This window comes from Salvia splendens, chromosome 12 (genome assembly GCF_004379255.2).
Source record: "Salvia splendens isolate huo1 chromosome 12, SspV2, whole genome shotgun sequence".
NCBI classification, from domain to species: Eukaryota; Viridiplantae; Streptophyta; class Magnoliopsida; order Lamiales; family Lamiaceae; genus Salvia; species Salvia splendens.
The window spans coordinates 31188252-31212095 of record NC_056043.1 but is presented as its reverse complement, the minus strand read 5'-3'; the positions used below and the strand labels follow the sequence as shown (position 1 = coordinate 31212095).

Below are 23844 nucleotides of genomic sequence, written 5' to 3'. Positions count from 1 at the left end.
TGTTAGGCAGCATAGATTGTATGCATTGGGAATGGAAGAACTGCCCCGCCGCCTGGAAGGGGATGTACACTACCGGTTACAAGGGAAAGAATCCCACGATGATCCTCGAGGTCGTAGCTGATTACCGGCTGTGGATTTGGCATGCGTATTTTGGGATAGCTGGTTCGAACAACGACCTCAACGTCCTCAACTCGTCGCCACTTTTCAACGAGCAGTGTCAGGGTGTCGGTCCGGCCATCAGTTTTGTCGCCAACGACAACCGACATGATATGGGCTACTACTTGGACGGATGAGATATACCCTAGGTGGCCCGTCTTTGTGAAGACGATCCGATGCCCAGGAGATGAGAAGAAGGCCTACTTTGCGGCACGGCAGGAGTCGGAGCGCAAGGACGTGGAACGCGCATTTGGTGTGCTCCAGGCTCGATGGGCGGCAGTTAAGGGGCCAACGCGTTTGTGGCACGTCGACTGCATTGCTGATATAATGTACGCCTGTATAATCATGCACAACATGTTTGTCGAAGATGAAGGCGGACAACTGACTGATTGGGCCAACGACGATAATGAAGCTGGTCCAAGCCACGGCGTAGCCGCCCCTAACGTACGGAGTTGGGTACCCCACGATGAAGACGGCCGCCTCCAAGCACATGCCGACATGCACCAAACGGAGGCTCATATTCGACTCCAAAAGGATTTAATTGAAGAGTTATGGGTGCAGAGGACTGCACGACGTTAGTTTTTTTTTAATTATATAATTTTTTTAATTAATGTCCTTTTTAAATTTTATTAATATTAGTGAATTTTCTCGTTTTTCTGGCGTAAATTTAATTCTGTATATTGTGTGATTGTTAATTATTTCATTTTGTATATATTTGTTAATAGTGATGTGGATAGTATTATTAATGTTTCCCGTATGTGTCTCGTAAATTAAATTCCGTATATTATGTGATTATTAATTATGTCATTTTATATAATTGTTATTAGTGATGTGGCTATTGATGTGGCTGGGCTATTTATGATGTGGCTAGGCTATGGCTGAGCTATTTATGATGTGCCAGGAGAATTTTTAATGCTGATGATGTGGCAGTGGCTAGGCTATGACTGGGCTATGACTGGGCTATTCCTATTGTGGATGGCCTAACCAATTACAATTTGAATTAAAATAATGATGTAATTAACAATTAAACCCCTATTTATGGGGGATTGATATGACACGTCATTCTCCAGATATCCGACGGCTCCACAGTCCACACCACCCACCTTCTGGCCACAAAACAAACGCATGGCGCAGAATAGCCACCCAGATCTCGCATTTTCTACGATGCGCCAGGGGTGCGGCCCTCTTGGTTAGACCTTCACGCTTTGTTTCGCTTCCGTATCAAACTTCGTATTTCCCACTGATCATTTACATGACCTCAGATAAATCCATTTAGCATTTACAAATTCGAATTTCAGCTTCCCGTAATTGTAATGGCTTGCCTTCAGCTGTTAAAATCAGCTCCATCAATTTCACAGTCCAAAATCGGCTGTTCCCGCGCGGATTTCAGCTTGCAGAAAAGGCGAATTAGGCTTCGGAATTCAGGAATTGCAAATAATTACAGAAGATTTAGGGTTAATTGCAAAGTAGAAGACGGTGGTAAACAGAGTAATGGTAAGTAGGTGCGGATTTCTGCTGTATATGATAATACTATATGAGGAGTATAAGTTATGGGCAACCTTTATTTTCCTTTTTTTTCGACAAGAAGTTATGGGTAACTATTGATGAGCTTGCTCTTCTAAAATTCACCATTTGGAACAGATAATTTATTACTATGATCATAAAGATGGGAACTTTGATGTTAGCTATTTTTAGATTTTACTGTTAATTTGGAAAGAACTTGGATTGAATTAAATATTCTGCATATGCCTGTGATCAATTTCCTCTTGTTTTGTCAAATGTGTGAACATTTTTGTGCCTTTATGTCTCAGGTGAAGAACCTCCCGAGTCTTTATTTATGAAGGAACTAAGAAGAAGAGGGATGACTCCCACTTCTTTGCTTGAGGAAAAGAACAAAGGTGTTGTGAGGGAGGAGGAGATGAAGTTTAGGGAAGAAGATGGGGGTTGGGGTTACTCAAGAAGAAATGGCACCACAACGGGTGCAGAAACAAACCTGACCGGTCAAAGGGAAACGTCCATGGCGCTTAATAGTGAAGGTCTTGGGGTAGGAAGATCACTGTTTTGATTTTATTCAATGAATTGCTACTTTATGGAGTCAAATTTTAGATGTATTTGTTTCCTGATCTAGGTCATTGAATGTTTATTTAGGTTTCTTCTTGTCATTCAGAAATGGGATTTGTCTTATATTTCTTTGGAGTGAAATAGCCTCCTGGTTTATGATTTCTACTTGGCATTTGTTTGAACTTTTTGCTCGTAATGTAGGGTTTGATCCCGCGAGGGAAACTTCTGCTTACCCTGGGAGGAACATTTTTTCTGACATTTTGGCCGTTGATTCTTGTAAATATTGCACTTTTCCTTGCACTATATCTGGTAATCTCCTGTTCTTGTTCATTGTGTGTTCTTGTAACTTGCTTTTAATACTTCATTATCGATTGATCCTCAAAGCATGGATTTTTCTTTTTCATATTCTCTAGATTATTGTTATTCGATTATGTGCAATTTCATGTATGCTGTGATGACAAAATCATCTCTATAAAAGGAGCAAAAACGTTTAATGTGGAAATCCATGGAAGCGTTTACGTGAGATGTACATATCTAATTTACATCAGCCATAAATGTTGAGATGTCCCTAAAAGTCCTTCAGTTCAACTTCTATCTCACACCTGTTATGCTATCAAATTAGAGTTCTAGTTATATTTAGAGCTGGATCCTCGGTCTTTTGAGGCCTAGGCACCGGACTCATTTTTTGTTCTTTTTTGATTGCTTATGTTTTTGAAAAGACAAAGGAGAAGTTGGCTTCCTTGTTTAGGACTTTGACTATGATTAGGATATTAGTTTTCCCCCTTATGTTTACCAGGTTTACTTCTTCTTGTAGAGTTTTAGAGGCTTTCTGCAATCTCTGTTTTACGGGTCTATTTCCACACTAATTGATATTCTCGTCATTGGCCTGATTCCATCTATAATCTTGGTCTTGTTCACAGAACTTTGTCTAATGACTTTATAATTATTTCAGCTATAGGCAGTGTAACCGGTTTTGTTAGACAATGGCTTATGTCCATGAAATGAACTACTTGGTCACAAACAACTTATTTGATTGTTGCAGTTGTTTTTTCCTTGTTTGCTATGACAATGGTAGATGAATGTGTTTATGTATATTCAGTGTCTTTAACTGCTTACAACAGGGCCTGAATTTCAAGAATGACGCTTGCTATGCATTACCGCATTTTCTGATGTTCCTGATATGTTTGGTGCAGTACTTTGGAACAGAATTTGTTCACGATGGACGTGATCATCCGACAGCTCCGCCCCCTTATGTCGACCCTTATGAGTTGCTAGAAGAAGAGAGGATGTATAAGACTGCACCCCCTCTAAATTGAAGGACTGCGAACTTGTGTATAGCAGCATTTACTTGTGTATAGCAGCATTTCCACTTCATCAATGATCCTATAATTTTGCTTAACTTACAACTTAGAATGTGTAAAAGCATCTCTCTCAAGTTGAACTTAATATATAATGTATTTGTCAAGTTGAACTTAATATAGAATGTATTCTGGTAATGTTGTTTCATGAATGAGTAAATGAGAGGTATTTAAGTTGTAATCTAGACTTGTAATGAACGAAAATTCCTACAGAATTGGATAATACACCAACTGAGGAAAGGATTGTTTTCTTATAACAGATGAATAAAAGGCTAATACACCAAATTCTAACATTTAAGAAGAAAAAGTTCTAAGTTGGTGTATGTTTTCACCAAATATCTTTTCCTCAGTCAAAGCTCCAGAATCAATATGATTCTTTCGTGTTTAAGATTAAGAAACTTGCTCTCAGAGCAAAACACAATACCTATGCAGCAGGTTGAGACCGATTCCATGACTGGGGCTCATCTTCATACGCTCTGTAACTACGGTTCTCCTGCAAGTACGAAATCCCACTCCATATTCCACGAATAATCAAAATACTCACGAACACTACACTCCCAAGCGTGCAAATAACCTGCAATTATATGCAGGTAGAGAATAAAGGATCAACGAAATCACAACTCTTCAAGTTTTTCAAGAAATACAAGACTTGGCCTCTCTCAAGGACAAAGCACTCGCAGGGAAAATATAAAGATTTTGAGCCCCAGAAACTATATTCGGCCAATGGGAAAAACTTTGTGATTTACTATCACATAAGAATATGGCTAAATATTATTTATGCAGTAGATATTACTACCAAGAAAAGTCTGCCCATCCATCAATGGAAGCTATACGGGACTAGAAATCAACAATCTCACCCTCCTATTGTTGTTTAGAGTTCAGGCACTGTTACAAGTCTATACCAATGTATCAGCGTCAAATACATGTTTAAAACACGTAACATTAATTTAAATCCCAATAGGTCAAAACAATGGCAAGGACCAAACTAAAGGAGCTTTTTAACGTAGTGGAGAAGATTATCATCTGACTACAGCAAACACTAAAACAGTACTCTCTTAGTAATAACCCTCTACCTCTACTATGCATGTAATCCAAATCTAGTTGATTATACTTTAACAAAACAATGAAGTGCCTTTCCGAAAGCCAGTTAGCCAAACTTAGAATCAGTCTAGCATTGTAAAAATTCTCAAACAATCAAGAAAAGAAGAAACGATTCAATTCTATTTATCACTGAAGGAAAAACTCTTAATAAACTAAAATGAAAGCAAAATTTACAAAGGTATTACCTGAAGAAAAGCTTTCAAAACCCACATAAAAGTCAAAATTATAGTTCCATTCACAGCAAATCCAACCTGTATATGAAAGAGAGAATACAACAGCTCAAGGTAAGAGCACAAAATAATTTGTCTAAAAACACTTGAAGGTAAAAGAGCACCCAAAAACTTAATAACGTTTTCTAGAGGCTTGTGGATAATAATTAAAAACATAAATTGTCAAGCCATGTAATGCTTCATGAAAACGACAATTCATTGTTAGAAAGCTCATCATTTGAAAAGTTACACCACCTAACCCTAATAAACGATGCATAATAACTTTCTTGTATAATAGAAAAACTAACAGACGAATAGCAATGAGATCATAAATACTACTAGTAGTATAATTTTACATATTCAACTATTTCAACTTCTTGGTAGAGTAAAACTGAAATCTGAACAATTACACATCAACTTCGACCAGACCTCCTCTACCACCCCCACTTTTTTTTACAAGATGCAACGTATCCCAATATAAGAAAACCATACAGTATTCACAGAATCACATTACAAAACAGGCTCCTAGATTGTGGTGGCCAGAATTCTGATAACTATTTTAAAAAAGATGCAAGACAAAATCAACCAGCTCCACCTAAATATGCAGAAACTAATAGAGCAGTTGCAAACTATATTTTCACCTCAGTATTCCCAATCTCATGTTTATATGCCAAAAAGGTTTCATATTTAATTATTATTGTCAGCATCAAACACCATGAAGAATTGCATTTTCTTCAAAACACACTTGATGCACCTCAAAACCAGAGTAGAAATAGAAATTACAAATCAAAGCATAATGAATTGAAACCCAAATGCCATTTGCAGGCAATTACCAATCAGCCTCTTACCAATTTGGTGGAGATAGGGACTGGTAAAACAGACTTAACGGCCATGCGCGCTTTTCTGGACACCTTTCTGAAAACATTCTCCACAAACCTAATCAGAAGATCCAAGCTCCTATCTTCTTCCTCCTCTTCTTCATCGTCATCATCATCATCATCCTCCTCGATATCATCGATGTAGTCGCCCATCACCATACTATTTCGCTGCCTCGCGCTCCAAGCCCGAGCTTCGTGGATCGGATTCCGGCATCTCTGTACCAATCAGAAGCCAATCAACTGTTGAAATGCCATAAATCATCTCCGATTTAACTTTATTCAAAATTTGACCTCTAGAGGGAGAAGAGAATCGCTTGTGCGATAGCGGCGGAACTGGACGGTAGTGGAGGTCTTGAGGTTATGAGAATCGACGAAGGAAGAGTGAGATAATCGTAATGTTCGAGGAAATGAATAGAGATGCTGAGGACGGAGAGTAACGGCGGTCGCCGCCATAACGGTGGCGGCGGGTGCTCTACCGGTAGACGGCAGGGGGAATTTGGCAACTTTTTAGGGACTATTTTGAGATTTGCGAAAAGCTTGGGTACAGAGGCATAGCGGTCAACTACTTGATTAATAAATTAGCCCTTTTTTTCTCCACAATAAATATTCAATTTTATTTTATCGAAAAAACAGGTTTTTAAGCAGAGTAATTTAGCGGTTACCACTTTAGGAAAAAAAACTTGTGGGACAAAATTTGATTCTAGATATAATCCATTTTAGCTTATCCCATACAATATCTTACTATTATCTTATCTATTGTTGCATTCAACAAATTTGAAAATTTGATTCAGAGCCTACAAATATGTATTGAAATCAAATTCAAAGCCAATGATATCCTTTCAACCACTCCACTAACAAAATCATCAAATCTGACATTAATTTGTATGTTCAAAATATGGGACAAAATCATCAGAAACAGAGAAACCAAAATTCATTTCTCCATGGCTGCTAAATCATATTCAGTGCATCAATATTTGCTGAGTTTTGTGAATATACAGAAACAATATATTCACACAAACAGACGTAAATGTGTCAGTAAAACCAGTTGCCAAACTAGGTGACCTCTTCTCCAATCAAACAGCACAACTTCATCAAAACAAAACAAACAATGCCATAGAAATTGAGAAAATAAAGGATCAGCTTTTATCAAAATTACCAATAGGTTAACATGTACAGCAACAGCAGTGCTGGAATAAAATGTCAATACCAAACTGTTTTATATAATTGAACATACTACCAAGTACCAAAAACACAAAGATTAATAGAAATAACATAGAACTTCCTATAAGCATGTATGCATATACTCAATCAAGAAACCTACCACCACGATTGCCTAGATTACACTGTGGTGAAAAGCTCCTCATGGGATGAGGATTCACAGGAACATGACGCCTGATCAGTGGGTCATCTCCATGAGGCAGCTTGTCCCCTGGAAACCGCGCTACCCTTTGAAACATGAGTGGATTGGGATACCTTCTCCTCCTAGGCTGAGGCCAGTTTGGCACTGGCCAATAGGGTGAAGCTCTAACTCTGTTCGCAAGGCGCCTGCAGCCTTCCCACCTGCTCCAAGCCGTCGCAAATGCCTTCTTCCAACTCATGTTGGCTTCTTTCATCTCAATGACGAACTCCTCACAGAACTTGGTCTTCCACAGGTCATCACTCGACCCCATATACCTCAGCTCCGAGCACACACAGCTCGCTCTTGCTACATCAACACCAGGCAAGGATTCCAAGATTTTCAACTTGAGCTCACTTGGCAGCCGCACGAAGCAGGGAGGAAGCTCCAAACTGGCCTCCTCGCATAAATCAATCAACAATGGCAGCGCCAGATTATCCTTCACAGTCCTCCAAAACCTAAACACCTCCTTCTCCGGAGATATGCCTGAAGATTCTCCATTTTCTCCACCTACATTCTCCACTGCGCCACAATTCGCCCACACGACATTCAGAAAAGGAACCAATTCCTCCTCGTTCAATCGAACCCCAAAATGCAGGCCTCCCTTGGCTGATGATCCATTGTCTAATGTACCATAAACATTCAAGTAATTCCCCAAATTCTGAAATTTCAAAACCACACGCTTAATAGCTTCATCGGAGCCGACAATACTCTCAGGCAGAGTGTAAGACAAGGAAACCCTAAACAGACCGACGGCCACTCATTGCGCAATTGAAAACCATCAACCACTGCATTTCCCCTCTCATCGAAACCTACAAATCCAGACTCCAGCATAACCGCATGGACTGCGATCACAATCAGCTTGTGATCGCGCCCCGCATCGTCACCCAACTCCGCCGCGAACACCTTCCTAAGAAATCCAGGCACGGAAAACGACCTATCTACAACATCATCCAATTCATTACCCATACCATCAATTTCAATACCGTCGTCATCGACTTCCATGTCACTCGCATCCGTACCTAGGGTTTGCCGTTTCTGAGAATCAAGCATAACGCAATCGGAATCATCGGCTTCGGGGAGCGTAATTTGGGGATTCGAACATTCGGGATGATTAGAGCGAGGCGTAGGGGTAGAGTCGGTCACCCGCGATAGGGTAATTGGGTAAATGGAAGCGGTGGCCGGCGCCGGGTCTTCAACGGAGAAATAGATAAGGTCGCCGGAGGCGATTCCGAGAGATAGGAGGGTGTCTGCGCCGTCGGATTGGATGTCGTCATTCCGATTAAGAGAGAGGCGGATTGAAGCAGGAGATGGTGAATTGGGGAGGGTTTGGGAGAGAATTTGCCGGAGTTGGAGGAGAGTGGAGGAATTAGGGATTTCGATTTTTAGGGTTTCTTTAGATTCGAATGATCTGAGTCTGAGTTTCATGTTTGCAGAGATAGATGGGATGAGATTTGGGAGAAGAAGTGTGTATATATTGTTAATTTTTATTTGAAATTTTAAAATGTTATTTATGTAAATTTTAATTTTAAAGCATTGTTTTTCGTCGTACTTATCTCCAAAATAAAATATTAATCGATTCAATAATAATCGAACTACAACTATTTTCTTATAAAAAAAATTCAAAACATCTAATTTTACCATGTGATAACTTTAACATTTTCATCTTAAAATCAACTACTCCATATATAATTGGTAAAATTTGATTAACCAGAAACAAAATTGTAAATTTCTTGACGTACAAAAAAAAATCAAAATGCTGGACTTGAAGTAAAAAAAGAAGAAAATAAAAAAAGTTTCTAGTATGTTCTAGTTCAATACTACTATAAATTAGCATTTCATAAGAGAAAATTTAAAACAATTATAACTTGCTTAATATAAATCCTTTCTTACATATCCCGGTATCAATTTAAATTTTTTTGTGATAAATTCATTTTAATCATCCAAAATAAATTGCATAAAACTGAAAACACCATGACGTCAGAGGTTTTTTTTATCAATTACGATTGTCAATTAGACATTTAATTTGTTTCGTAATCATAATTAAAATTTCAACCTCATCTTTAAAATTGGACTAATTTACACACTATTCAACTTTTATACGTAGTACTTAAGATTTATAAACAACATATCCAAATAAAACCAATTTCCAAAAAAATAAAGGCGTAGCATTCTTGTAGCCACGCTATTATCTCCTTCTCCGAATATAATTTCCTACATTAATTAATCATAAAATATTGACCGTCCGATCACTTTGTATCTACTTATATACCAAAACAAGTCTCCACAACTTTTGACCTTAATCAAAAAATTCAACACCATGGCCAAAACCACCACCATTTGCACACTCACAACCCTCTTCTTCCTCCTCCTTCTATTCTCCTCCCACGCCACTGCCCGGCCGGGCCCCGCATTTAACGACATCACTCCAATAGAGAATCATCGCTCCGTGAGCCTCACACATAATCATAACACATGCATACACGTTTTTATTAACGTTCTGGTTTGTATGTAGATTTGAATTTTATTAACGATGACGACTTGTGATTTTTTTAGGATCAGGACGGAGAGAAGGAGGCGGATCGAGATAACTGCGTCGGATTGAAAGATGATGAGTGCATGATGAAGAGAATGGTTGAAGCTCAACTTGATTACATCTATAACCAAAACAAGAAGAAGCCGTGATCGTTATGTATGCAAGTATGCAACCATTTTCAATAATTTATGTTATTGCTTGAGAGATGAATAAAATTTTGTTTTCAATAATAAGTGATCCCTACAAATTTTAATTAGATATAGACTTTGTCAAGTGAATCAAGCCACCTCAAGTAAGTCTATAATAAGGAGATTATAGGAGATGCGAAATTAAAATGTGCCGCGCATTTAGAGGCGCGAAATGCAAACAGTTATGTTTGGATATGATCTTAATGAATTGAATTGTTATCAAGTCGACAAAACAATAATCCAACTCGAACTATTTATAAGCCTAAAGGCTAATATGTCCCACCATTTTTAACTCAGCTATAAATTACTCCATCTATCAATGATTAAGTGTTATAAGTTGACTTGATACGAGTATTAAGAAATGCAATAAAAAAATGGATAGAAAAAATTATTGGAGTGTGATTCCTACTTTTATATACTTTAGTTTTAAAATAAAATATGAGTAACAAATATCAAAATTAATTAAAATAAATGAAACACTTAATTGTGGACGAACGAAAAATAAAACTCGAAGCACTTACTTGTGATCGGACGGAGACGGAGTACTTAATTATTTCACTGATAATTTTATGGCGCCAGATTTAATTACTGTTGACAGATATTTCCCGCCTCAACCAGCATTCCCTCCTTTTAAAAGCCTTCAACTAAATGCACAATTGAATAAAACAAAACAAAAAAAATGGAAATCAGCGATGAAAACCTAAAACCGGAGGAGGAGAAATGCAACTACTGGCTGCTGAAAACGGAGCCGGCGGAGTGGTCATGGGACGACCAAGCCGCCAACGGCGGGGTGTCCAATTGGGACGGGGTGAAGAACAAGCAGGCGCAGAAGTACATGAGGAGCATGAAACTGGGGGATCTCTGCTTCTTCTACCACTCCGGCGCCAAATCGCGGCGCGTGGTGGGCGTGGTGAAGGTGGTGCGCGAGTGGTACGACGAGGCGGAGGCGGTGGACGTCTGGGCCGTGGGGGAGATGAGGGCGGCGGTGGGGCTGGCGGAGATGAAGAAGGAGTTGAAAGGGGTGGAGTTCGCGCTGTTCAGGTAGCCCAGGCTGTCCGTTTTACCGGTGGAGAAGGAGGTTTGGGAGAGCGTTTGGCGGATGGGAGGTGGATACGGGGATGATGATAAGGATAAGGTGTTTGATAATATGCCTCAGTGACGATTTTGCTTTTTGATTGATTGCCTTGTTATTTGTTAAGGTATTTTTGTTCAAAATTGCAATGGGATTTACTAGTTTAGTGTATCTACTTGAGGAAAGGTTTGATCAAATGCCAATGTGTGATGCTCCGGAAATCAGAATAAAAGTGGTGATGATGATTAGGTTAAGTGTTTGATGATATGCCTCACTAACATCTAGCTTTATTGTTTGGCTTTTTAAGTATTTTGTGTATATTTTGGGCAGCATTCAAGCATTTTTTGTGCGAAATTGCAATGGTTTTTGTGAACCAACTTGACGAAAGGTCTGATCAAATGCAAATATTTGATGCTGCAGAATCAATTGGCTGAAATTGTGAGATACATACGCATTATTTTAAAATATTTTCCTACTATAAATTTTCTTTCTATTCGCTCAACCTATCCAAAATTCTATTCATATATATGCCACGATTAATAAGTAGTAAGCTCTCACGTTCTAATAATTTATTCAATTCAACTTTTTTTAAAAACTAATTTTTATTTATTATTTTTTTATACTATTTCTTAAAATTCATGTTAAAATCAAAATGGAGTATATATTATTGGACAAAGAAGGGTGTTAAAAAAGAAATGTTGCACATTTTTTTATGAATGTTCAATGGATTTTATTTCGAAGATTCAAGATTGTGTTGTAAATTGTAATAGATCATTTTATTTTTTTTATAAATAATTCATTCTAATCAAAGTAGATTGCGTTTATGGTTGAAAATTAAAATCTACCTCCATTTATCAATTAAAAAAAAGAAATATTGAGTCAAAACGCGATTTCAAATGATATTCCATCGAATTCAAAAGTCGCTGAGAGTTGTTTCAAAACCCTGTGCGTAGAATTAGGAGTGGTCGCGCCGGCGATAAACCCTGCCGCCGGAGCTCTTCCAATGCAAGTCATAAGCTGTAATCCGCGGCTCTTCAGCCTAATCAACCGCTCAACGCAGCATTTCAATCTGCGTCCGTTTTCCTCCTCTTCATCATCCTCAGCCTATTCCAGCCAGTCACGCGGCGGACTTCCTCGATTCTTCTCCGAAACCTTACCTACCACCAAGGTACTTCCATTCCCCCAATTTTCACCAGCATTTGTAAGCGTTTTCGTGTGCACACACTGATACACACGGCTTATTGCTTAAGAAACAGCATTTGTAAGCGTTATCGTGTTTATATTTCGTAGGGTGGTGTATATTTCGTAGGGTGGTGTTGTGAGAGTGAAAGGCGACGAGTTCTGGCACATGAACAAAGTGCTAAGACTAGGAATCGATGATAGGTATGACTTCCGTTAATTTTGGTTTAATTTCGTGGTCAAGCTCCAATATATTCATGAATTGGAGATTTGTTATTGATTTTGTGGAATGAATCGGATTTTGATAGCTTACTTGTCTTCATTCTCACCTCTGTATTTAATTTGCATTATGCACACACTAAAAAGAGTAAGAGAAATGAATAATTGCTTAAGAGGTGTACTTTTTTGAGCTGTTCCGATTTCTGAGTCTGTCGACATTTTTTTTTCTGGTGAATTTGGATTATAAGCTGTGATTATTCAATCACCAAAAGTTAAATGGAAAAGGAGAACATGATTTTGAAGAGAAGAGATGCTACAACTTCAATTTATTTCTAGTTATGTGGAAGCTTTGGAGTTACTTGTCTCTGATTCAATATCAGTATGGTATGATTTATATAGATCTTTACATTTCAAGGGTAGAGCTATTTAATGGAAAGGGCGGTCTCGTTGAGGGGCGCATAGAGAGTATTGATCGTTCTGGGGTGGATTTTGAAGCAGTGGAGAACCCAAAATTAGTTTCTCCACCAACCACTCAGTGGCACGTTTTCGCTGCGTTTAGTGAGTTTCTGGAGAACTAGTTTAACTTATTTCCCCTGCTTCTTGGGATTCTATACCTGATTTATGTTGTTTATTCAAGGCACTCTCAAGGGAGGGAGAGCTGATTGGCTAGTGGAGAAATGCACTGTATGAACTTCAGCTGATGGTAATTTTCGTTTAATTTGTGGTTTTCAGAGATATTTATGATATCTATTTTTTCTTCATTTTGTGCACCACAGGAACTTGGAGCATCCAGTGTGACACCGTTGCTGACTGTACGTTCTCAGTCAATATCAGAAAACAGGGCTGACAGACTGCAGCGAGTTGTATTGGCAGCTGCTAAGCATGTAATATACTATGATGCTGCTTTCTTTCTGCATTGTTTTCTTTCATATTAGGTCATTATGAAATCATTTTCGTGTTTTGAATTTTATTCACTGTTGTTTATCCAAACTACCTTGTATATGTAGGTCAACGATTACATGAAATGATTTTGAAGCCTCCAATTGCAGTTGGTGAACTCCTACCTGTTGTAAGTATATTCTGTAAAATCATAGTAATTTAGTAGTGTTTGACTGATGTGTTTTGAATGCAATGTTTAACCTTCAACTCTGTTCTCATGTTTCATGTTGTGCTCTTCTCTCAATCGTCTATTTAGGTAGCTAATTCAAGATTAGCATTTTTGGCTGCAGCAGAGGCTACTCCCGTTTTTAATGCGTTAAGCTCTTTAAACAAAGAACCTAATGGAATCATTATAATTGGCCCTGAAGGAGGTCAGTGACTTATACATTCTATGTATAATCCCACCCCTTTTTGGGTGAGGCTAAGTTTAATCCTTTGCTCTTTTTCCTCGATCGATTATGCACAAATAATTAATAAAGTCATGTCATACTTAGACTTCACCGAAGAGGAAATGAACTCGTTAAGGGAGGCTGGAGCAATTGCTGTTGGTCTGGGCCCACATCGCTTGCGTGTTGAAACTGCTACAATGGCTCTCCTTTCTACTGTGATGCTATGGTCCGACTGCCAGGAATTCGCAAGCAATTAATTGCACTTCAGGCAAGTTCCTTTTCTCAATATGTATGTCATACATTTTTGACATAGTCTTATCTCAAATCAATATGTAACTCTAGATCTTCCAGATTAATTCACCTTTCTTGACATGACATAAGCTCTTAACCTTGTACATATGCTTGCAACTTGTCTAAATTATACCAGAAAATTTCTTGCTTGCAATCAAACCATTCCCTTGTGTAGTTATGTATCCCTCTTCTTCTAAAAAGAGTGAAAAAAATAATCCTGGTGTCATTATATGCCCGCTTGAGTCGAACAAGTTCTATCTCAATTGTGACCGGATTCGGATATTCTTGCACACGTGTCTCCATAATATACCAACACACATACACGAGGTGATGATGAAACTGAAACTGAAACTGAAACTGAATAGGGCTCTTTTTATTGGTAAATGAACAAAAATTTAAAGGCCACATCACAGTGATCTTGAATCCGAGACCTTTGGCATCGTGCATTAGCCACAATACCGCTAGGCTAACACACACATGGATAGTGCTTTTTGGATACTTGTGATGTCGTTGTACTTGGAACTGATATTTGTAACAACCAAAGGTTATGTTATTGAAATCCTAATATGAACATCTTTGGCTTTTGAGAATGACAGAAGGAAACGTCACATATTTGACTTATTTGTAGGGCAATTAGTGGTTTGCCTTAGTTAACGGTCTTCTACGGAGTCTACAAAGCTCTATTTTCTTTCTCTTATTAATTACTCCTTCACTCATTTTCACATTAAGAACGTATGTTTAATATTTTGCAAAAATTATAATTTATGAGCAATTATTTATTTTACCCTTATTCATTGGTTTACATATTATTTTCACAAACATTAGATAAGGTTATTATAGTAAAAGAAATATTTTAAACGGTTTAAAAACTTTTTTGTTGAAAATGATAGCGCAAAAGCGCAGAATTTCAGCGGCGGACTTTTGCATAAGTTGAAAAAAAACTAGCTATGTTTGATTAAATTATTTTATGACGAATGGTTTTATTTCTTTCCTATATTATAATGTATACAATTTTGAGGGTTTTGACCTATTTGATTAGTATAATGCATTATTGAAATGTGGAATTGGCTTAACCAGAGAAGTTTTACCTTTGAACTTTGAACAGAATCATTCATTGAAGTCTTACTCTATCTTTACCAAAAAAAAATGTTCTCACTTTGTGTTTTCAATTACCGATACCTAAATTATTATTTTTTCAAAAAATGTCTCTTAATTACTCTGTTATCGGTGATATCATCAATTAATAGGAAGAAAGGGAGTAAAAAAAAACGAAATGGCTAAATTAAAAAAGTAAGGGTTGTTTGGATTTCGAACCTAAAAAATGACTACGGAGTGTGGCTGAATATTTACTCTAGTTAGTAAAATTGGCCATTACTATATTGATATATAATAATGGAGTATAATTTTTTTTATTGCATTTGTTTAATGTGTGTACATCATATGGAGTATATGATATGCATTGACTTTGTTCAGCAGAAGTTAAAGAGGCCAAAGGCATGTGGTGTGTATTGAGAGATATCATCGAAGTCATGACTTTGAAAAATCGATACTATTACTTACACTTTCTTGTGAAGTTGACATTCAATAGATGTGTTTGCTAAGTTTCTACTTTCATTTCATAACAAATAATTCTACCACTATTTTTCAATCCCCATTTCTGTTTTGGTTGACATCTAAACAAGTGTGGAATATGCTTTTCCTCATTTGAAAAATGAAAACTGTATCAACTTGATTACTTGTGCATCTTGTAAAAATAGTCTCTTCTCAGTTCTCACTATTTTATTTTGGTATATTTATAAAAATTAGTTTTGTAGACATCATGCTACAATATATTATCATCAGTATAAACTTATTCACCTTTTGTACCGTATGACTTATTTTTTCTACTCATAATATATTTTTAATCACCACTAACATTATAATTAAAGTGTAATATTTTTGTCCATCATAATACAGTAATTGTTTTTATTAAAATCACATTCCATTTAGTGCTTTAAATAATGTATGAGTGAAGACATGAATGATAGGAGTTGTAGTTATCAAATTTAAATGATGTGTGTGTAGAGGGCAGAGGTATGACTGCTTAGTGGTTACTGGTCAAATCTTGTTGCATACAATTATTTTGTACTATCATATGGTCAAGGAGAGCATGCCATTCACCAAACTAGGATCAGAAGCTCAAAAACCTATAATAATCTATTTTTTTCTGAGATAAACTCTTTTATTATTAATCATGTTCCAATAATACTATAATCATCATATTTTCAAATTCATAAATTAATAAGATTAGAAAAGATAAAACAAAGTACATTAGTCAATGTGAGCACGCCACGATCACGCTATAAATACCTCTACCAAACTGAAACTCATTTCGCATTCCACACTCTCCAAACGCAGCACCGACTGCCGTTTTCCTCACTCTCACCTAAAATTACGATCCAATCATCGGCGTTGCGCTAATCGGAGACGAAATAACGCGGCGGATTTTCAATCCGATCGATTCGCGGAAGGAGGAGGTTCGCTTCGGTGTGAGAAATGGCGAATCAGTTGGGGAATTTGGTGGAGGTGATAAGATCGAAGGTCCGATCGCTGAAGAAGTCGTCAACCAGAAGAAAGCCGTACATAAAAAGGACAAGCCGAGTGTGAAGGTGAGATCCGCAGTCGCCGGCAGGCGGAGGACATCAATTCGAACCGGACTCTCAAAACCGCGACGCCCGCAAGAAGCATCCTCCCCTGATTCTCCCACTTTTAATTATGTGTATTATGTAGGATTTGGATTTTACACAACAGATCTCTCTTTGGAAAACTGAATCAGTTAAGTCAAAATGCATAAAAAACCTGTTTAATTTGAGGAATAATTATTGTTAAAAGTATTCAACTAGAAACAAACTACACAATCTTTGGTCAAGTGTGTGTTATGTTTACAAAGGGTTTTTTTTCCTAATATTCTCGTGTTTTAAAAAAGTTTTCATATTTCTCTATCAAATAAAAATACTACTATTCTACTCAATAGACTTTGGGCCCATAAACTTGTAATCTTCTGTATACAATTAACCGACAATCCAATCTTAATTAGTTAAAGTCCTAATATCTAAGTATGGTTCACATGTTAATTATTACTTGGACTATTGAACTAGTATTAGATTATTAGACCAACGATATACAAAATGTACCCTATAGGCCCCCTTTATTGGATTATGGATTTAATCTAAGTTTGGACAAAACTCATAGACCTTGTGTGGCGAACTAAGTTTATGTTAGTTCGATAAACAACCATTTATATGATATATTTATGTAATATCCCTTCATCCATGAATAATTGTATTAGCATAAGATTTGTCACGTGTCTATTCAAATAATTCAATAACTCTATTTTACATGGATAATTGTATTAGCATAAGATTTGTCACGTGTCTATTCAAATAATTCAATCACTCTATTTTATTTTATTTTATTTTATTTTATGATTGATTCGATCATATTCAATATATTAATGCACGTACGAATCAAGCAACCGAAAGCAAATAAAATTCCAATTTTTAGATCTTAATAAAGACCATCTCCACTACTTTCAATAATACAAGTCGATATGTTTTTTTCCCTCATAAGTATGTTGTGTCATTGTTATTGACATACATTGGACAAATATCATAATGTATATGGTTGGGGTCAGTAGCAATATTGAAGAAAAATCAGTGAGATATGTGGTTTTGATTTTGCAGTGTAAATTTATGCATGGTCAATTGAGTTGGGACCCTATCACAGCCTGTTATATGCATAGTCAATTGAGTTTAAACTAATTCACTACTCAAATTATCCAAGAAGAGAATCATTATTAAAGCATAGTCAGTGACGGATTTAGGGAGACACGATGACCGATTTGATACGTATTAATTAGAAATTAGCACGTTCAACGCGAACAATATTCAGAATACGTATATAAATAATGTATGTATAAACATAACAGACGATTTACAGCGATTCGAACAATATTCTTTTTATAAAATTAATAATAAATAAATAGGTGTTTGAGTTATTCTTTATTACGGACCAATATTTCTATCTTCTTCTTCTTTAGGTTTATGGTTTATGGCTAGGGGTGACAAATCGTGCGTGTCGGGTCGTTATCGTGTCGACACGATAACGACATGAACACGATAACAACAAACACGAACACGACCTGTTAAGAAAACCCCAAACACGAACACGAACATGACCCGCTACCCTCAGACATGAACACGGCACTAACACGACACGAACCCATTAACGACACGAACCACTTCGGGTCAACACGACACGATAACAACACGTATTGAAAAGTGATTAAATATTTAAATGATTTAAATGAGATATGACCATATGAGACTATGAGAGTCAATTTAATAAATATTGAAAAATAAAAATAATAAGAATTAATAATATTAAAATATTATTTGTTAACGGATGACACAAACACGACACGAACATGTATTGTTAACGGATAACACGAACCCGATACGAACACGACACGAAATTTTCGTATCCTTAATGGGTCGACCCGATAAGGACACGAATCCAATAAGCTCTGACCCAAACCCATTAATTTCGTGCCGGTTCATGTCGTGTTATCGTGTCGTGTCAAAAATTGTCAGCCCTATTTATGGCTATGGTCCATGTGAAATGATGATCTGATGCTGTTGGAGAGGGTCATGTATAATTATGAGCTAAGTGGTAACAAAACTATTTCTTTGATATTTTGGAATGACTAATTACTAATTAGTTCACCATTCATCTATTATCAATAGTATTCGTACGAATTTTAGTGTAAAATTGGAAAATGATGATAGAGCTTAATGGGATTACAAAAATGTAATCTTGACACATATTCTCATGTTAAGGCATGTCAATAAAATTGACCATTTAAGTACCGAATTATTTGGCCCAAGATAGATTTGCATAGTTTCGTAAATGATCAAAATCAGGCATTCTAAATATAATTTAACATTGAGTCATAGTGTATAGTGTAGTCAAATTTTTGTTGGGAATAATATAAAAGGGATTCAACATTTTAAATAAAGGCATGACAAAGTGGACTTTAAAATTTGACAGGCCCAATATTCAATTGGGCTGATGAACCATTTGATTTTTGAATGACAAGAGTATTACTATAAAAATTCAAGAATCAATATAAAATTCTTATTTTCGTTTTTGTATTAATCTCCTAAATGACAAAACAAATCAAGTAGAACTCTAAGTATATGCGAACATGAAAATACTTTAAAAAATTGTTGTCCCTAAAAATCAAAGCTAGTAATAGCATTCATAAGGGTTGTTCGATTGTCATAACTTATTATTAGGAGTATATGATTATCCATCTATCACTAAGTTGTTGGATTATTTTAGTTGGAGCTTTGGAGGGGATTGATTATGACTTATTATCATGTTTATCCATCTAAAATTAAATTGTGATGTTCAATCTCAAGAACTAAACATAATACTCCTTCCGTCCCACAATAATTGTCACTCTTTTCCATTTCGGTCTGTCCCACAATAATTGTCACACTTCATTTTTACCATAAATGGTAAGTAGGTCTTACATTCCACGAACTCACTTCACTCACATTTTATTATAAAACCAATATAAAAAGTGGGTCTCACATTCCACTAATTTTTCCAACCAACTTTTCTTTACATTTCTTAAAACTCGTGCCCACAATAAGAGTGTCAATTATTATAGGACGGATGGAATACATAAAAATGAGATATAATCTTTCAAACCGAACATATTCAAGATATACTAACAAGATAGAAAATAACGTTAATAGTATTAATACAACCCTCGTTGTATAGAAAGTATACTACGAACTACTTTAGGACAATATCATTGCTATGGAACATGGGTAAATTCACTACAAAAATGATGTATTAAAAAAAATTGTTTTTTTTTGTTTTTTCAAGAAAATTCAAACTCATGACCATGAATTTCATTAGGCATAATTTTGAACCAATTATAAATCTTCATGATATATGATCTCAAAATATTAGATCCAATATCTATATAATATTATTTTCTTGATGCATTTAGTACTTTCGTTACATTAAATATGATTCGTTACATTAAATATAATCTTAGTACCAATTATATACCAATTATATATATAGGGGAGCGTTATTCTCTTTTTCACATCTTAGATCCTTTTTCCTTCTTAATATTATGCGTTAGATCTAAGGCATCAACGGATCAGATTGATTCTATAAAACTGGTTCCGTGTTGCATTATAGAAGGTGGTTGTATGCATTACAGGGTTATTATTGACATTTGACGGAAAAGTAACTGCCACATTTTGGTATCTGCGAATAATGCACCACATGGTCACGAGTAATGCATATAATTGACTATATAATGCACAATATGTGAACTGCAATGCATACGAATAAGATGTACCATGTTATGATGTTTGGACACACGTTTCTTGTTTCCCCTAAGGGTTTAATAAGCTTAGGGGCTAGGGTATAGTACGTAGACACGTATGTAATCTTCACATGGTAACGAGTAATGGATATAATTGACTATATAATGCACAATTTGTGAACTGCAATGCATACGAACAAGATGTGCTGTGTTATGATGTTTGACACACGTTTCTTGTTTCCCCTAAGGGTTTAATAAGCTTAGGGGCTAGGGTATAGTACGTACGCATTAATAACAAATTATAAAACGATACGAATAATTCACCAAATTGTCACGAGTAATGGATGTTATTAACTATATAATGCACAATATGTGAACCGCAATGCATACGAATAAGATGTACCATGTTATGATGTTTGACACACGTTTCTTGTTTCCCCTAAGGGTTTAATAAGCTTAGGGGCTAGGGTATAGTACGTAGACACTACTAACAAATTGTTGTTATTGGAATACACGCATGTGCATTATTTGGTTTAGGTAGTGCATTATGTAGCTGTTAATCATTATCTCAGTATATTATGCATTATTAGAGGTATTGTGTATATGGGTTAATCAACGGATTGAAGATTACATACGTGCATTTAGTAATGTCTACGTACTATACCCTAGCCCCTAAGCTTATTAAACCCTTAGGGGAAACAAGAAACGTGTGTCAAACATCATAACATGGTACATCTTATTCGTATGCATTGCAGTTCACATATTGTGCATTATATAGTTAATAACATCCATTACTCGTGACAATTTGGTGAATTATTCGTATCGTTTTATAATTTGTTATTAATGCGTACGTACTATACCCTAGCCCCTAAGCTTATTAAACCCTTAGGGGAAACAAGAAACGTGTGTCAAACATCATAACACAGCACATCTTGTTCGTATGCATTGCAGTTCACAAATTGTGCATTATATAGTCAATTATATCCATTACTCGTTACCATGTGAAGATTACATACGTGTCTACGTACATACGTGTCTACGTACTATACCCTAGCCCCTAAGCTTATTAAACCCTTAGGGGAAACAAGAAACGTGTGTCCAAACATCATAACATGGTACATCTTATTCGTATGCATTGCACTTCACATATTGTGCATTATATAGTCAATTATATGCATTACTCGTGACCATGTGGTGCATTATTCGTAGCGGTTTCCAGCCATTATTAGATTACTATTGTACCCTCATAATGCACAAAATAGAACAAATAATGCAACACGGGATTAATTACCCAATGTTGATCTTGACCGTCCATTTCTCTAATCTAATGGCTGATATTAAGAAGGAAAAAGGAGGAAATATAGGAAAAGGAAATGAATACATCCCTATATATATATATGTAACTCGATAGTTTTGTTTGGTAAATTAAATAGAAAAAGAATAAACTAAAAGAGTAATAAAGTAGAGTTTATATTGTTTTTATTTTAGAAATTATTTTTTAAATTGAACAACTAAAAAGAAAAACGTTTTATTTTTAATGGAACAGATAAAATTATTTATAAAGAATATTTATTAGTCTCTTCGTCCATAAAAATTAGACTAATTTATAAACGATACTCCCTCGTTCCAACTAAGTTGAGTCAAAAAATTTGGGTACGGAGATTAAGAAATTGTGTTAAAAAGTAGGAGAGAGAAATAAAGTAAGAAAGATAAAGAGAGAGTAAAGTATGTGATGAAATAAAGTAAGAGCGATTTGATATTTTTTTAAGTGGAAATAACTCAACTTAGAGACATTCCAAAAAGAAATACGACTCAACTTAGTGACAGAGGGAATACGAACTTTAATGCATAATTAATAAAGTAAAAGGGAGAATGAAAAGATAGTGAAAGTAATATTAGTAAGTTGTTGGATACACATTATTAATTGTTTAAAACTTTTTCTTTACTTAGAACCGGTCCAATTTTGATGGATAATTTAAAATACTTAAAATTAAATCTAATTTTTTGGTTAGATTAAATACTCTCTTCGTCCCATTTTACTCCACTTTTCATTTTTTGCTGTAAATTTGATATTTATTTTTAGTATAATTAAATTAGAATTTTAAGTGTCCCATTTTACTCCACTTTTCATTTTAGGCTGTAAATTTGATATTTATTTTTAGTATAATTAAATTAGAATTTTAAGTGTAATGAGACATCACATGAGCTCTTAACTAATATATTAATTAAATGTATTAATTTTAACATAAACTATAAATAGTGTAAGAAATTTGTGACGAGCCGAAAAACAACACTGCAAATAACATGAGACAGAGAGTATAAAATACTAGAAAGAATACTTTACTTGGTGCGGCGAAGGTACAAAAGTAAACCGTACGGCGTAATTAGGTGTCCAGATACTACAAAAGTATTATCATTTCTGTAATTGGGACCCACGGCACGTTGCGCAGCCTGCACCGCCACCACTTTATTTTTCCTATAACCGAAAATCACACAATTCAATTATAGTAAAATTATGAAATGTATCGGTATTGAATCTAAGTAGATTTAGTGAATCTTAATACGTGAAGAAAAAATGAAGTTAATGACTTATTTTTATAAATTAAATTCCCATACTTTTATTAAAACTCTCCCGCCAAAGAAACAAAGAAAAAGACATTTTGATTAGAGTTTAACACAAAACTTAAGACACTCCTTCCAAAATATAGAACAAACTTCCTTTAGTTAAGATAAATAGAAACCATTTTTTTACTGACAATCGTAATTCTAAACTCAAAAAATTATATCCTTGTAAAGAGAATAGACCTAGTTCACCATATGAGTGAATTATTTTTAATCAGCCATTTTAAATATTCATTCTGATACGATACATATTCCAAAATATCCTCTATTATCCAATTAGTTATTTAGTATTTAATTATCATATCTTTTTCCATATTCTATTAATTCATCATATCATTTGCTTAGGATATTATTATATTTGATTTACTAGATTTTGGTGGATATTATTATATCCCCACATATTATAATATGTGTAGGAGACCTTTATATTATTCATTCAAGAAATATCAAATTATCATAATTTCCTTATTTTTATCGTCTTCTTTATTTTTCGCAAACCCTAGTTTGGAGCTGATCCCGGGGAAAGCCCGAGACGTCCACTTTTATCCTTCCGTCATCGACCGCTCGTCTTCGCTGGAATCTTGTTAAGGGAGTGCACCCTTAACACATTCGCATTTGAAATTCCAACATGTATCTTTACTAACATTATTCTTTACTTACACTTACCACAGGTCCACAGCCAAATTTACTTCTTCCATTAAATAAATTTTAAAACTTAACTCGTAAAAGCAGCAAGACAAAAATGTCAAGTCATTTTTGTGTAGAAGGAACAATCATGTTTCTCAAAACAAAAAAAATACTCTCTTCCTCCCTACTAAATTGGGTCACTTCTTTTGGATATGAAAATTTAAAAATTGTA

General features: G+C 35.6%; 4 protein-coding genes and 1 pseudogene across 4 annotated transcripts; 3 read left to right on the top strand and 2 right to left on the bottom strand.

Moving 5' to 3' along the window:
- Positions 1 to 1245: 1245 nt before the first annotated feature.
- On the top strand, positions 1246 to 3713 carry LOC121759287. The gene is made up of 4 exons (XM_042154821.1): positions 1246 to 1650; positions 1968 to 2200; positions 2419 to 2526; positions 3411 to 3713. Exons 1-4 carry the CDS (start codon positions 1470 to 1472, stop codon positions 3531 to 3533), a joined length of 645 nt encoding a protein of 214 aa, XP_042010755.1. The 5' UTR covers positions 1246 to 1469; the 3' UTR covers positions 3534 to 3713.
- Positions 3714 to 3807: 94 nt separating this feature from the next.
- On the bottom strand, positions 3808 to 6343 carry LOC121759288 (protein SHORT HYPOCOTYL IN WHITE LIGHT 1-like). The gene is made up of 4 exons (XM_042154822.1): positions 6055 to 6343; positions 5734 to 5979; positions 4862 to 4927; positions 3808 to 4149 (listed from the first exon to the last, which is right to left on the bottom strand). The coding sequence occupies exons 1-4, from the start codon at positions 6214 to 6216 to the stop codon at positions 4000 to 4002; spliced, it is 624 nt and encodes a 207-aa protein (XP_042010756.1). The 5' UTR covers positions 6217 to 6343; the 3' UTR covers positions 3808 to 3999.
- Positions 6344 to 6883: 540 nt separating this feature from the next.
- Positions 6884 to 8614, bottom strand: LOC121759286 (annotated as a pseudogene).
- A 1948-nt stretch (positions 8615 to 10562) lies between these two features.
- LOC121758891 (thymocyte nuclear protein 1-like) lies at positions 10563 to 10936 on the top strand. Its single transcript, XM_042154319.1, has one exon. It carries the CDS (start codon positions 10563 to 10565, stop codon positions 10926 to 10928), a length of 366 nt encoding a protein of 121 aa, XP_042010253.1. The 3' UTR covers positions 10929 to 10936.
- Positions 10937 to 11867: 931 nt separating this feature from the next.
- LOC121758894 (ribosomal RNA small subunit methyltransferase E-like) lies at positions 11868 to 16568 on the top strand. Its single transcript, XM_042154322.1, has 9 exons — positions 11868 to 12123; positions 12265 to 12338; positions 12769 to 12911; positions 12991 to 13037; positions 13130 to 13271; positions 13361 to 13422; positions 13549 to 13663; positions 13787 to 13949; positions 16370 to 16568. The coding sequence occupies exons 1-8, from the start codon at positions 11959 to 11961 to the stop codon at positions 13936 to 13938; spliced, it is 900 nt and encodes a 299-aa protein (XP_042010256.1). The 5' UTR covers positions 11868 to 11958; the 3' UTR covers positions 13939 to 13949; positions 16370 to 16568.
- Positions 16569 to 23844: the final 7276 nt, after the last annotated feature.